At 43.0% G+C, this 14,486-nt stretch overlaps 2 protein-coding genes and 1 long non-coding RNA gene across 5 annotated transcripts in view; 2 read left to right on the top strand and 1 right to left on the bottom strand.

Annotated features, from left to right (window-relative positions):
• The window catches only part of otud7a (OTU deubiquitinase 7A), a 192,211-nt gene that overhangs the window by 137,083 nt on the left and 40,642 nt on the right, over positions 1 to 14,486 (bottom strand). The window lies entirely within an intron of this gene.
• LOC100330575 (cysteine repeat modular protein 2) overlaps positions 1 to 14,486 on the top strand; it is a 51,438-nt gene that overhangs the window by 34,438 nt on the left and 2,514 nt on the right. For both annotated transcript variants that reach the window (XM_087312548.1, XM_087312549.1), the window contains 6 exons: positions 400 to 642; positions 900 to 1,145; positions 1,311 to 1,509; positions 2,788 to 2,993; positions 5,264 to 5,364; positions 9,190 to 9,361. In XM_087312548.1, the coding sequence (XP_087168674.1) occupies positions 400 to 642; positions 900 to 1,145; positions 1,311 to 1,509; positions 2,788 to 2,993; positions 5,264 to 5,364; positions 9,190 to 9,361 (1,167 nt within the window). The remainder of the gene's footprint in view (positions 1 to 399; positions 643 to 899; positions 1,146 to 1,310; positions 1,510 to 2,787; positions 2,994 to 5,263; positions 5,365 to 9,189; positions 9,362 to 14,486) is intronic.
• LOC147837902 (uncharacterized) lies at positions 10,638 to 13,925 on the top strand. Its single transcript, XR_015526739.1, has 3 exons — positions 10,638 to 12,175; positions 12,498 to 12,610; positions 12,730 to 13,925. It is a non-coding gene; the product is annotated as an uncharacterized LOC147837902 (long non-coding RNA).

The raw sequence follows: 14,486 nt of genomic DNA, 5'->3' as shown, positions 1-14,486 counted from the left end.
AAGGCCGGCTTTATTAGCCATATTGATTGTTATACTTTTCTCCATTCAAAACAATACAAATGACATGTCTTGTGTATTCTGTAGTCTTTGTTGATCGTTAGTAGCAGTGGGCTTTAGGTATTGGGTAGAATTAAGCATGTAGAATAAGATCATGCAGAATATGTACTTTATACATACTAAAACAGCTTGTATCTTAATAATAAGCATACGAATAAGTAACTAATTAATAGTCAGAATTAGTCTGTACTTAAGTGTTACACTGAATTCATCCCTGTTATTATATTGTGTACTATTTATTCTTGTTTACATAGCAGTAGTAACACGTTTTGATTACCTTCAGTGGAAAGATTACAATCACTTCATAAAGAACAAATATATCGTGTATCTATTTGCTTTCAGAGTGCAGTTTCCTCTATTTGCTCTTAAACGGGGCGTGCAAGGCCGTCTGTCCGAAGGGTTACTTTGAAGACTTGGATCAGGGGGTGTGTGTGAGCTGCCATGCCACCTGTGCCACATGCTCTGGTCCTCTTTCTGATGACTGCGAGACCTGCTCTGTCCTCACACCAAAACTCTATGAAGGCACCTGCTTGGAAATGTGCCCAGGAGGCACTTATTACCAGACCTCTGATAAAGAATGTCAGGGTGAAGTATTAGCTGTAGTTATATTCTAACATAAGAGATTTAAATTTTAGGTATTTATTTATATATTTGTATAACCTTGGTTGATGAAAATTACAACTGTAATAAGCCTGCTTCAGTTTTCATGTGCCATTCATGCTAAAACTGGCGTATACTGGCTTTTTATATGTGAAATAATTTGAATGTATGTAGATAAATGTGACTGATATGTGAACATATGTAACCAGATTGACTTATACAGCCCATTTTTGACACCACAGAATGTCACCAGACCTGTGCGCTTTGTGAGGGTCCAGAGCCCACCCAGTGTCTGCAGTGTGGAAAAGGACTGGTTCTGGATCCTAACACCATGATGTGTGGGGTAACTGGGGATTCAGACTGCCCTCCCAGAACATTCCTACAAAACAACCAGTTCACTTGCCAAGCATGCCATCGGCTCTGCCAGTCCTGTGAAGGCCCTGGACCCTTTGACTGCCAAACCTGTGCCCTGCCCAACTTTCTCAACAGTATGAATGAATGCCACTTTATTTACTGCTATGAAAACTTTATTGATTTTGATGTTTTTTTTAATTTGCTGGTACTTGAAGGTTAGCCTTTAAATTACATTGTTAGATCTGAAATGCTTTGTTGCAGAAGATCTACCTAATGTTGGGAATGCATTTATGTTCCAGATGGTTCATGTGTGAGCAAATGTCCAGCAGGAACTTACAGTGCCCATGAGGAGGCTGACGGGGTAGAGCTGGGTTTCTGTATGCCCTGTGATCATGTGTGTGGCACCTGTACTGGAGCATCTCCCAGAGACTGTCTGAGCTGTGCACCAGGATACCTTCATCTTCTCTCTCATCTCTGCGTTATTCACTGTCCCACAGGGTAAGAACATCTCACTCTATCTTTTTCTCTATCTCCCTCTTTCTCTTCTAAGGTTCTTAAAGTGTGTAGTCAGGAGCCAGGGTCAGGTTCTTGAGGAATAGAGACAGGGTCAGGGTCTTGAGGAGTAGTGACAATGGTCAGGGTCTTGAGGAGTAGTGACAGGGTCAGGGTCTTGAGGAGCAGTGACAGGGTCAGGGTCTTGAGAAATAGGGACAGAGTCAGGGTCTTGAGGAGTAGTGACAGGGTCAGGGTCTTGAGGAGTAGTGACAGGGTCAGGGTCTTGAGGAGTAGTGACAGGGTCAGGGTCTTGAGGAGTAGTGACAGGGTCTTGAGGAGTAATGACAGGGTCAGGGTCTTGAGGAGTAATGACAGAGTCAGGGTCTTAAGGAGTAGTGACAGGGTCGGGGTATTGAGGAGTAATGACAGGGTCAGGGTCCTGGTAAGTGATGAAAGGGTCAGGGCCTTAAGGAGTAGTGACAGGGTTAGGGTCTTGAGGAGTAATGACAGGGTCAGGGTCTTGAGGAGTAGTGACAGGGTCAGGGTCTTGAGGAGTAGTGACAGGGTCAGGGTCTTGAGGAGTAGTGACAGGGTCAGGGTCTTGAGGAATAATGACAGGGTCAGGGTCTTGAGGAGTAATGACAGGGTCAGGGTCTTGAGGAATAATGACAGGGTCAGGGCCTTGAGGAGTAGTGACATTGGTCAGGGTCTTGAGGAGTAGTGACAGGGTCAGGGTCTTGAGGAGTAGTGACAGGGTCAGGGTCTTGAGGAGTAGTGACAGGGTCAGGGTCTTGAGGAGTAGTGACAGGGTCAGGGTCTTGAGGAGTAGTGACAGGGTCAGGGTCTTGAGGAGTAGTGACAGGGTCAGGGTCTTGAGGAGTAGTGACAGGGTCAGGGTCTTGAGGAGTAGTGACAGGGTCAGGGTCTTGAGGAGTAATGACAGGGTCAGGGTCTTGAGGAGTAATGACAGGGTCAGGGTCTTGAAGTATTGACAAAGTCAGGGTCTTAAGGAGTAGTGACAGGGTCAGGGTCTTGAGGAGTAATGACAGGGTCAGGGTCTTGAGGAGTAGTGACAGGGTCAGGGTATTGAGGAGTAGTGACAGGGTAAGGGTCTTGAGGAGTAATGACAGGGTCAGGGTCTTGAGGAATGGTGACAGCCACTTGTGGTGATTCAATGAGAAATTTCAGGAAGTCTTACTAATAGCTAATTTTTTCCTTCCTCTGTTGTCTTCATATATAATTACAAGAGAACATGTATTGAGCTTGATGTTCCATCTTCAGGTACTACAGCTCAGGGGAACGCTGTGAAAAGTGCGACAGCTCCTGTGTACAGTGCTCAGGCCCGGGACCAGATGCCTGCAGGGTTTGCACACCAACAATGTTGGACCTGCAAGGCACCAGGCAGTGTGTGGATCAATGTCCGCAGCGCTTTTTTGAGAGTGGCCACAGCTGCAGACAGTGCCACACCAGCTGCAAGTCCTGCACAGGTGCTTCTGTTATTATAGTTCTCACATCTTATCAGATTCTATGGTGCCAACGTCAACTCAGTTCATTATTAATTACCATCCCTTATTTGATCACAGATTATTATTCCCGGCAGATGGATATTGTTCTGTTTGACTAGTCAGTACCAATGAAAAGTGCATGCTATAGATACACCATTTAAATGCAACTTGTTGACTTAACCTATAAGGTATTAAAGTAATACCTGGATAAATATATTGATGTTCTCATGTAATTCTAAAGAAGTTGCTCAGCTGTATTCCCTGGAAGAATGATAATTGACTTACTAACCTTCCAATTGTGAATAACTTTGCAGTTTAAGGGTATATTCTGGGTTCAATACAAGTAAAGCTCAATCATTAGGATTTATGGTACAGTTATTTTTTTGCAGAAAATTTGAAAATTTGCATAAATAAGCACAGTTTTCTGAGAACAAAATAGTAACTTCATCAGAAAGTTGTTGCAACCAGAGAAACTACCGTGGTTCTTTTTCCACCATGAAAGTCCAGTTCATGTTTCTACTGCAGTCAGGAGAGCACCAGGACATTTTCTGGTGGCTTGATGGTCAATCATGAATCTGGCCTGCCCAACCTTACTTCACTTACCGATTGTACTCTCAACTCAACCCCTTTTTCCCACCACATCACTAAGCAAATCAAAGCCCCCTTCACTCTTTACTTACTGATCCCCCAGCCACACCCCCACCCTCCGCTCTTCACTTACTAAACACATATTCCCCCTCTTTAGTTACCGATTGCACTCCCCTCCCGCCCCTCACTTACCAAACACAACCCCCCTCTCCCCAAATTTTCATTGTCTTAACCCCTCACAACTCCTCACCTCTTCACTTACCGATCAAACACAACCCCCCCCCCCCCCCCACTTCACTTACCGATCGCACACCTAGTCACATCCCCACTCCCTGCTCTTCACTTACTGAACGCACTCACCCTCTTCAGTTACCGATCACACTCCCCTATCGCCCCTCGCTTACCGAACGAAACCTCCCTCCCCACCTCTTAGTGATCAAAGCCCCCCTGCTCTTTACTAATCAATCTCACTCGAAACCCCTCCCACCGCTCTTTACTTACCGATCATACTCAACCCCCCTTCACTTACCAATCTGCCCCTAGCCACTCCCCCTTTCTCTTCACTTACTAAACAAACACACCCTTCAGTTATTGATGGCAATTCATCCCCCCTGCCCCTCACTTACTGATCACAACCCCCTGCACCTATTCACTTACCTATCAAAACTCTTCTTCTCCTGCTCTTTAATTACCGATCGCATTCTTAACCCCTCCCACCGCTCTTCACTTACCGATCAAACTCAGCCACCCCCCTTACACTTACTGAACGCACCCACCCAACCTTCCCACCTCTTCACTGATCGATCAAAGCCCCTACCCCCTTGCCCTTTACTTGGTGATTGCACCCCTAGCCACACCCCCACCCCCTTTGCACTTACTGAACCCACTCGAGTTACATATCTCCCCCTCCCCCAATAACGCTCTTCACTTGCCAATCAAACTCAACCCGCTCCCTACACCTCCCATTCACAGCCCTAGCTACACCCATACTCTCCGCTCTTCACTTACTGAACACACACCCCCCTCAGTTACAGTACCCTTTCACTATACTAGGGCATTAGGACTCACACAGACTGCAGGTTAAGCGCCCCCTGCTGACCTCACTAGCACTACTGTAAAAATACGGATGAAAACATGGCAAACAAGGTGAATTTAGCAAAAATAAAAAAGGTTTTAATAGTGTCGCCAAAAAATGTAATTCAACATGATCTGTGCGTTTAAAATAAATATGCCTTCTGTATGGATGCCATCTTTACCAGCCTACTGGCCTTTCCAGTTCAGAGTAGACCCCTTAGCAACTTTATTCAACACCAAACATGTTTCAATGCTCAATTCACAATCTTAGCCAGTAAACCAATAGCAAATCATAGCCATAACAGTAGGTTTGCATCATGTGGCATGACAAGCCTCGTCTTCACTGGAGCTACTGTACTCACCAAGCCCATTTAAAGTACAGTGCATTCATAACATGTGCACCAAAAAGCAACTACGACCATCTTTAATTGCTTACGGAGACTTTCTGAAAAGCTGGAATTTTAATAAATGTTGTTTGTTCATTTTGATAGCGTGTTGACTTGTTGGAAAAGGAAACAAATGAGATCGCTATCATTTGCATAACATTCTCTTACAGTCGTCTATTGTACATGTCGCTGTGTGATTTTCAGATAACACTCCTCAGGGTTGTGTGTCGTGTGACTGGGGCAGCGTCCTGCAGGATGGGGTTTGTTACCCTCGCTGTGAGGAAAGCCGATATTACTCACAAGATGTAAGTGGGGCCATTTTGCACCGCATTTACACACTGCCGTATGAAAAATATTTGCATTGCACATTCTTGCAAAATTGTATTGAAATGTGAGCCAGCATTTCTCTGTGGTAACGAATGCAAGCCTGTTTATAACTGATAAGGAAACGTTGTGCACCGTCCGAAGCCTTTAAAAAAGATAACATGTTTTTACTTGCAAAATAATGTCACCTTCATGCGTGATATTTGGCAACCACTCGAATTAGGCAATAACCATGATGAAACCATTTATAGATGCAACATTGCATTACAGGATATGATAAATAACCCTAGCCTCAACATTTCAAATTCATTTCAGTGTTGAAGCAGTCTAACATTGCATGACTAAAGGGTCAGACCGTATTCTTAACGTCTTTCTGGCTACACACTTCCTAACTCATTTTAATGTCATAGTTTACTGACGATTTATATCATTATAGAGATAATTGTGTTTATATAAACACTATACACGAGGAGGACTTCTCTTCTCCTGAATCCCTGTGTCTGAATGCAGACACAGGGAAGGGACCTGCTGTACTGCTATCCACTGTCTATTCCAACCATCCAGCTAATCTGGAGATTTTAAACATGTGCGAACACAACAGCAAAGATATAGGTGATGTGTCTGAATGGTAACAAACTCAACTGATAAAAGACAAAGTCCAACATTCTCCAATTCTCCTAACAAAAATGCTTGCTGCACACAAACAGCGTGGCTGTATCGGCCCTGGCAGCATCGCAGGGAAAAACATGCAACAAACCCAGTGGATCATAGAATCAAACACATACGACCCTTCACAACCACCTAAATACTGCGTGCCTCGCAGCTTGGCAGGTCTCTCATTGGAAAGCACATGCTGTCAATAAAAATTAAGAAGCAGGGTCTTCTCATATGATCAGAATCGTGGCTGGTCCCGCATCAACCATCATCGATAAACCAAATCAGATGAATCCAAGCTTTCAATAAATATCCCAGGTTATCTTCGTTTTTGAAGAATCCCCCATCCCTCCTTTATCAGAGGAAGCTCTCAAGACCGACCTGACATTGGATCCTCTTCTATGCTACAGTGTATCAGGGGTTCCCAAACTTTTCAGCCCATGACCCCCAAAATAACAATGCCAGTGACTCGCGACCCCCAGTATCCCATGAGGTGGTTATAAATACAAAAACCTTGCATGCAAAGGCGCACACACACCAATAGTCCTAAGTCTATCCACCATTTAATTTGATGTATGCGAGTGCTGTAAATGTGCCAGAAAGTTTAACCTGCTGTTATAAAATCAATCTGCTGCTATTACGGTGTCTTTAATATAATGTCATTACCCCAGGGGTCGCAATCCAATAGAACTAGTAACTATAAGCTACTATGGTGACTATATAGTACATCGTAACTATAAACGGCTATTTTTTTTTCTCTTCAGAAGGTTCTGGATAAAATATTGTAATTTTTATGGTTTAATAAAAATAAATAGGATTTTTGGAAAAAATCACCAGGGGCCTCATGTACGAAGACTTGCGTGGAAATCATACTAAAACATTGCGTGTAAAACATTCTGCGTACGCAGAAAAAATTCAGATGGATGAAACATTGCGTACGCCAGATCTCACGCATATTCTGTTTGTACATCTGAATGAACGTGAAACTGAGCGCAACATGCACGAGCACAAAACCCCTCCCTGCCTCCGCCCCCGTATGAATATGCTAATGACTCTACTTTGGCAAAACCCAAAGAAAAAGCAATGTCAAAAGAAAGCAAAAAGAGAAACTTTGAACAGAATGTGAATTGAAGGTGCTGCTTTCGGAGGTAGACCGGAGAAAAAACGTTTTATTTTGCAAGTTTGTCCTCTTGAATTAATAACAAAAGAAAAAATAGAGTGGGGAGAGTTTATATATAGTGGGGAGAGATTACCTGATGCGGTTAACGCAGTTGGGTCTGAACATCGCACTGAGTAGATTTAAAAAATAAATCTTGAGATCTATAGGTGTAAAACTTCTGTAGTGTTTTAACAGCCCAAGTGGCGCTGCTCGCTAAACCAGTGGCAACATGTTTTGATACGTTCAAGCATGAGCTCGGTTCGAATCCAGCGGCTGATGAACTTATTCTTTTTTTCCCCGATACATATCAGATTTTGCCTATATACTCTTTATCATGAGAAAGACAAGTAGGAATCATTAACAAGTCTGTGCATCAAATTGAGTTTGCACATTTATTGAATGGAAATGTTTCTGATTCACATATGCCAGTTCATCCTCAGATCATGGTGCCTTTATAGAAATGTGTGTGCAGTAGATCACTCCGATTACATTGGGAAAACCGGCGACTGATGCAAATTGCGTTTTAATGTTTGGATGGTCAACTGTATGGTACGGAAACCTTATATACTAGACATGCGAATGAACCCCTCTCATACAAGCTGAGAAGACACTTTGTAGAGTGCAATTTAACACAACTGCCTCTAGGAGTCGCCAATGGAAATAAAACAGACACGCACAAAAAATGTGCGTACACCAGCCATAAAGCTGGCATGGAGGTGCGCACATTCCCACATTCAGTTCATCGTTAGTAAATATATATAAAGTTATAGTCATTAATAAAATAAATAAAGTTATACATAAAACTTATGCAATCTACACCCTCGAAATAAAAGTACAAAGACTGCCACCTGGTGGTGCAAAGAGAAAACTTATTGATATGAACGTTTTAGATCACTTTAGTACAAATTGTGTATGATAGAAATGCAGAATGTGACTTTTTTTAAAGCAATAATTCATTTATGCAGTCATAAACATGTTTTGATAGTTAATAGTGATTTGATGCTTCACAAAAGTTGCAGACGCCTTTACCAATATCAAAATGCTTTTGTAAACAACCAGTTATTCTTTACCTCGATTAAAAACCGGCTACTATAAAAAAAGACAATATTTTCTAAATGTAGAACTAAATACACTGATATGCATTGAAATACATGATCAATACTCTTGACAAGAAAGTGTAAAGCCTGCAGCTCACAACAAATGTGGAAGGTTATTGCGTGTCACATTTAACAAACGGTTTACTGCTCATTTGATGTAATTTTGCTCACATGGATAAATGAATATTAATCAGATGATGTCATTGTGCTGCTGTGCCGTCAGCCAATCGTTGCATTGCTGATCATGATTTCAAAGATCGATAGATCTGTCCTTCACAACACACGCAGCGATCTCAGATCAGTTTATCCAGACATTCTAATCTGGTTCGCGAACTTGTTTGAAGAACCAAATTAGCGAGAGATCAGTTATCAAGATTAAAAGATCCAGGATCTGCCAAATCATCTTAGATCATTTAAGCGAGGTACGAAGAACGGACCCCTGGCGTACGCAAAGTTTATGTGCGTACGCAGCGTTGATACATGAGGCCCCAGGTGAGCCCCCTTCATTGTCTTGCGACCCCTTGGGGGGTTCCGACCCCCACTTTGAGAACCACTGCAGTATATGACCAGATGGGAGCCCTGGGCTCAAGTATCTCTGAGCTCAGGGTTCTCTCCCATGACAGCATGCCTCTATTACCAAGCAATAGCTAAGTGTGAACTCTTGAATAATGATTTTAAACCTGGAAGATGGATTTAAAATTATCTAGGAAATCAAAGAAAGTGCTTAAGGGTTTCTTGAACCTTTAGCGTGGCGATTTTTGTAATGGCATACTGATCACCTGAAGCTCTTGAACTGGGTTACTGAAATATAAAAGTCCTTCTGCATATACCCTATTCTAACAACACTGCTATGGCTAAACCGAACATTTGACGCATGTCTTTTTTAATGCTGTCAGGGCATCTGTGAACCCTGCGACGGGTCCTGTAAACACTGCTCTGCCGCCGGGCCCCGCAGCTGCCTCACCTGCCGCCCAGGGTTCGCGCTTCATGCCATCGACAGCCAGTGTTTGCCCTGCTGCCAGTCAGAACAGACGGAGCAAAAATGCTGTCTCTGCGATTCCAGCTCAGGTATCACTCTCATTTATACTTCATTTAGATATTTAGAGAACACTTTACTTTACTGCTGAGCATTGAAACATGTTTATACTTCCCAAAATAAGTAACCACACCGTTATGGGAGCAGAAAAATATCAATCTGTAAACATGCATTATAGATGTGTCAGATGCAAGATTGGCACTTGTGTGACTTGGGTAAAGCAGATATTTAAATTTAATATTTAAATATTTTTACAGTTTTGTAACACAAGCCTACACAAAAATTACAGAAAGTGTTTTGCTATTTTGGTGACATTTTGACATTTGCATGGAATTCAGGTCTCGAAATTGCAACCGTTTTGGTCACATATGCGCCCGAAATGAACAGAAGTGTGCAGATAGATAAATATAATTACAAATGTATATGTGCAGCGGATGAGTACAGTGAATCAGTGCAATGAATGTGTGCGATTTTAAATTGTGCAAATGTTAAACAGTGCAGTGATTGTAAGGAGTAAAAGTTAGAGAAGAGTGTGGGGTGTATTTGGGGGGGCAAAAGAGTCAGTGAGGGGCAGAGTTCAAAAGGACAGCTCGGGGGGAAAAAGCTGTTCCTCAGTCTGCTGGTTTTTGTCCGGGGGGAGCAGTCTGTGAGCAGGGTGAGAAGTGTCCCTAAGAATACTGCGTGCTCGGTGCAGACAGTGTTGCGTAAGGCACTGCAGCGGGTGGTGAAAACTACCCAAAGCATCACACGGACCACACTGCCAGCTATAGAGGACATCCAGAAGAAACAGAGCAGCTTCCATACCAGACTGTGACGCAGCTGGTCAGGATGCCTTCTATTGTACATCGGTAGAAGTTCACTGATAAAGGCTGATGAAAGCTGGTTCTTCTTAGGTTGCCTTAAGAAGAATAGGCGCTGGCGAACCTTTTTGACCAGGCTGGAGGTGTTGGTGGTCCAGGAAAGGTCCTTTGAGATGTGGGTCCCCAGGAACTTGACGGATGAGACAGGCTCAACCGCCATCCAATTGATGTGGATGGGATCTTGTGTGCCTGTTTGTCCCTTCCTGAAGTCCACAATGAGCTGCTTGGTCTTGTTGGTGTTAAGAAGCAGATTGTCGGTGCACCAAGTGGCCAGATGCTGTATCTCCTCCCTGTAGGCCGTCTTATCATTGTTGCTGGTTAGACCAATCACTGTAGTGTCAATTTTGAATTTGATGGTGTTGAATCCGTTCACAGGTCTACAGTCGATGGTAAAATGGGAATAGAGGAAGGGGCTGAGCACACAGCCCTGTGGTACACCAGTGTTGAGTGTGACGGTGGTGGAGGAGATGTGGCCTGATCTAACATTGAGGCAATCCTGAATGACTCGTTAATATTGTTTAACAAAACCCGTGTGATTGATTCACAAACTGAACAGATACGGGGTGTTTCCCTACATCATTGTTAGCTTTTTAACTTGTATTGAACTGTAATGTCAATACTTGCGACTCTAATTGATTTGGCGATTAATTTGGACTCTTTTGTGCGGTTCGCTTCACCATAGAGAGGATTATCAGCGAAGTTAGCTCAGCCCCTTCACTAAACAAATCTACTGCATAACTCTGTCAGATGTTTTTGTCTGCTTTATGATGTGTTTGGTGGGTTTGGTTCATTTATTGTATTGTATTATTAAGAAATCAGTTCACATGAAACAAATCTGACTCATAATCTGTCCAAACCTGAACGGCTTGACTCATGACAGCAGGCTATTGTGAGAAATAAGATAATAAATGACACCATTATCACAAAGTCCACTAAAGCTTGTAGTATTATAGAGAATGGGAATAGGTGAAGAGTTTTCTTCTCTGAAGAAAAAAAAAAAAAAAAAGTAACCTGTTTGGTCCTAATGGCTTCCAACAATACTAGCATGACAAGGAGATTCCACATGAGACGTCTTCTAAAGGCTCCATCATGATCTGGGGTGCTTTTTCCTTCAATGGTAAAATTGAGCATCAGTTTGTGGAGGGACGACTAACAACTGCTGGTTATGTGGCCATGTTACAGCGGGGATGCCTCTTGACTGAGGGCCCTCCAGTCTGTGCAGTATTGACTGGATCTTTCAACAGGGCAATGCTACAATACACAATGCCTGCCCGACAAAACACCTCGGTCACTTTCATTTGATGGTCTGTTTGTTGAATTTAAAAAAGTTACATTGAAGCAAATTCTCAGATTATAAGCATACTGTTAGGTTAGGGTTAGTGTAAGTGGCCATGTACTTGCAAAGCTTCTTACAGTCAGTTAAATGTCTGTTAAAGGAGCAGATATTAAGCAGTCGGTCTACTAATGGCTCGTTTCCACTGACTGGTACAGTACGGTAGTTTGGGTCGGTACGGGTCACCTTTATCAGGCTTGCGTTTCCACTGCCAAGGGTAACCTTTTGGTGGGCGTGGTGTATGACAAAGTTTCAGTCGACGTCATTTTCGCTCGAGAAAATGTCTACAATAGAGCTGCACAGGTCGTTCACATATAATATGAAAAGCACTTCTCACAAAACAGATGCTTTACACACAAATACTTGTGTATAAATGTTTATTACTAACTTTTCTATAAACAGCAGTTGTTTATAACTGCAGATCAATGACAGTGCAAAACAGCCTACTGTAACGTCTGTAATTATATTAAATAAATAAATGAACATATGAACACATACAGACCCTTACAGTCTCCGATGTTACCAGCTACAGAAGAACTACACAAAGCAGACATTTCGTCGCTAATTAGGTTCAAAACAACACAAAGTACAGCCTACAGTCAGTGAAAACCTCTCATCTGTGTCTGTAATCTTCAGCAGCACATGAAGCCTCTGTAACGCCCTATTCACACGGGGCGTCAGCGTCAACGCTTCCCATTCACTTTGAATGGATGACGTCAGGCGTTGCCGAACTGCATTGTGGATCCGTCGGCGCCGCTTCAGAAGCGTTCCTCGCTGCAGAAGTTGGAACCAGCTCAACTTTAAGCGCCGACGGAAGCGTCAGCCAATCAGATCGCTGTATGCAAATACACCAGCTCAGACAGTGGCTTATTGCTGACTAAATTTCATTGGCTGACGCTTCTATGACGATCGTTTCAGCTCCAACTTCAGACACGCCCTCTGTCAAGCGTTGACGCTGAAGCCCCGTGTGAATAGGGCGTTAGAGAGTCATTCCATCATTCCCAGTTCATATTAGTCCAAAAGGTGATGATGAAGATTAAAACACTTGCTGAAGAAATAACCTGCTCATTGGCTTCGCCTTTTTTCCCGCGCCCCACTCTCACGTTTGTCCTTTTCTTTCTGAATGTGTCTCTCTCGTTTGTAAGCTTCTCACAGGATCGGGTTTCCAAAAGCTTGTCAATAATCAAGTGCATGTTATTATCATCAGCTCAAGAAGTTTGTTATTTTAGATAGAGACGGGCGGCGAGCGCAAGGAAGAAAGCGAAACCACTCGGGCTTCAGATTGGCTCGTTAAAAACTACGCGGCACAGGGTGAATCTGCTCTTCTCCATGGCTTTGTGGCGGTTTATCATGACGACGACAGGGTTTGTTTGCAGGATCGACCATGGCTGAATATGTATTCATAATTCCGCTGTAATCTCTCGCTGTGCATTTCAAACATGGCGGGTCCTTTGTTTACATTCTGGCTTGTTGAGTCTACGAATGACGTATCTCTGTAAACCAATAGCGTTCAGCTGCGCGTGTAGCTCCACCTTTTGGGACCCTTTCGAAAGGGTCCCGAAAAAGTGGTACGGTACGGTTCGGTACGCCTTTTGACAGTGTAAACGGTCATAAAAGCGTACCCAGCGTTATCTGACGAGTAAACATCAGTATTAAAATAGAATACATAAAATAGCATTGTCTTTAGACTGGCTAGATGTTGAATTTTGGTCACCTGACATCACAACCTAAATCTAACTTAATATTAATGTCTCGTAATGTTGTGTGCCTGTGGGCAATAACTAAATGCACTACAGAAGGTTACGTTTACACACAAATTACATGTAAATGCATCAGCTTTTTACAGCGCAATACTCACTACTATTCAGTACTTTTTAAAGTAATTATACTTTGAGTAATATTTACAACAGATCCTTTCACTCTACTTGCACTGCATTTAGGCAAGTAATGCTACTTTTAATTGAGTATGATTTTTCAGTACTCCTTCCACCACTGCTCACTACGGAGTCATTTTGACCATTTCACTGCTATTGTCATGTTTTTTTGGCCTATGGTCCTAAACTTTCGATCATCTGATAAACAGCCTGTTTGAGTTTTGTAGTGGCAATTTTCTTTAAAGAGGCGCTCTCTGTGGTCAAGAAACAAAGTCTTTTCATGTTCCACAAACATCGGTGTATCATATCTTCTTATTTTGCTTTGAGACTTCCCCATGCTGGCAACAATCCTTCCCCTGGACTTTTTTGGTACCTATTAATCTGTCGGACGTCTCCAACAGATTTCGATTTTTCACCTTAAATCGAAAAGTTAAGCTTTCCAGCTCTGATTTTGTGGCCCCCAATTTCAACCTCCTTCCGGAAGTAAATCGCACAGCCCCCTGATTTCAACCCCCTCCCGGGAGTAAAATCGCAGTTAGCAAGCCAAACGTGTTAAAAAGGTCTTGATCTTAGTCAGGCGCCAGATCTCACTTGTGTAAGGTCTTGATCTTAGCTAAATGCCAGATGTCAGTGGGGTTCCCCTCCGAGCCCTGCTGTCGGCCCCTCAACCCTCAATCGAGCGGGGCAGAGCTGTGACACAAAGTCCCAGGATGATCAGTCACCGTCCGCAGGGTCCGGAAAAGTTCCTCCAAGACATCCCACTATTCTGACACCAAATTGTAGTGGCAATTTTGTTTAAAAAGAGGCGCTCTCTGTGGTCAAGAAACAAAGTCTTACTCTGAATGTCTTTTCAAAGTTTTATTCTTTGCAAAGAAGGTCACAGTCATACAGCAACAACAGTTTCTGCAGAGTGAGACACTGAAGTCAAGTGCATTCACCCTTTTATCTGGTTTTTACTGCTTGCAAGGTCAAATCCTAATAATGCCCATTCTGACGACAGTTTCTACAGAATGAGACACTGAAGCAAAGTGTGTTCACTGTTCTATCTAGTTTGTACTGCTTGCAAGGTCAAATCCTAATAAGGCCCATT

The sequence above is a fragment of the Danio rerio genome, chromosome 25 (genome assembly GCF_052040795.2).
Source record: "Danio rerio strain M-AB ecotype USA chromosome 25, GRCz13ab, whole genome shotgun sequence".
In the NCBI taxonomy this organism is placed as follows: Eukaryota; Metazoa; Chordata; class Actinopteri; order Cypriniformes; family Danionidae; genus Danio; species Danio rerio.
The sequence above is the reverse complement of the archived record's forward strand: the minus strand, read 5'-3'. Positions and strand labels throughout refer to the sequence as shown.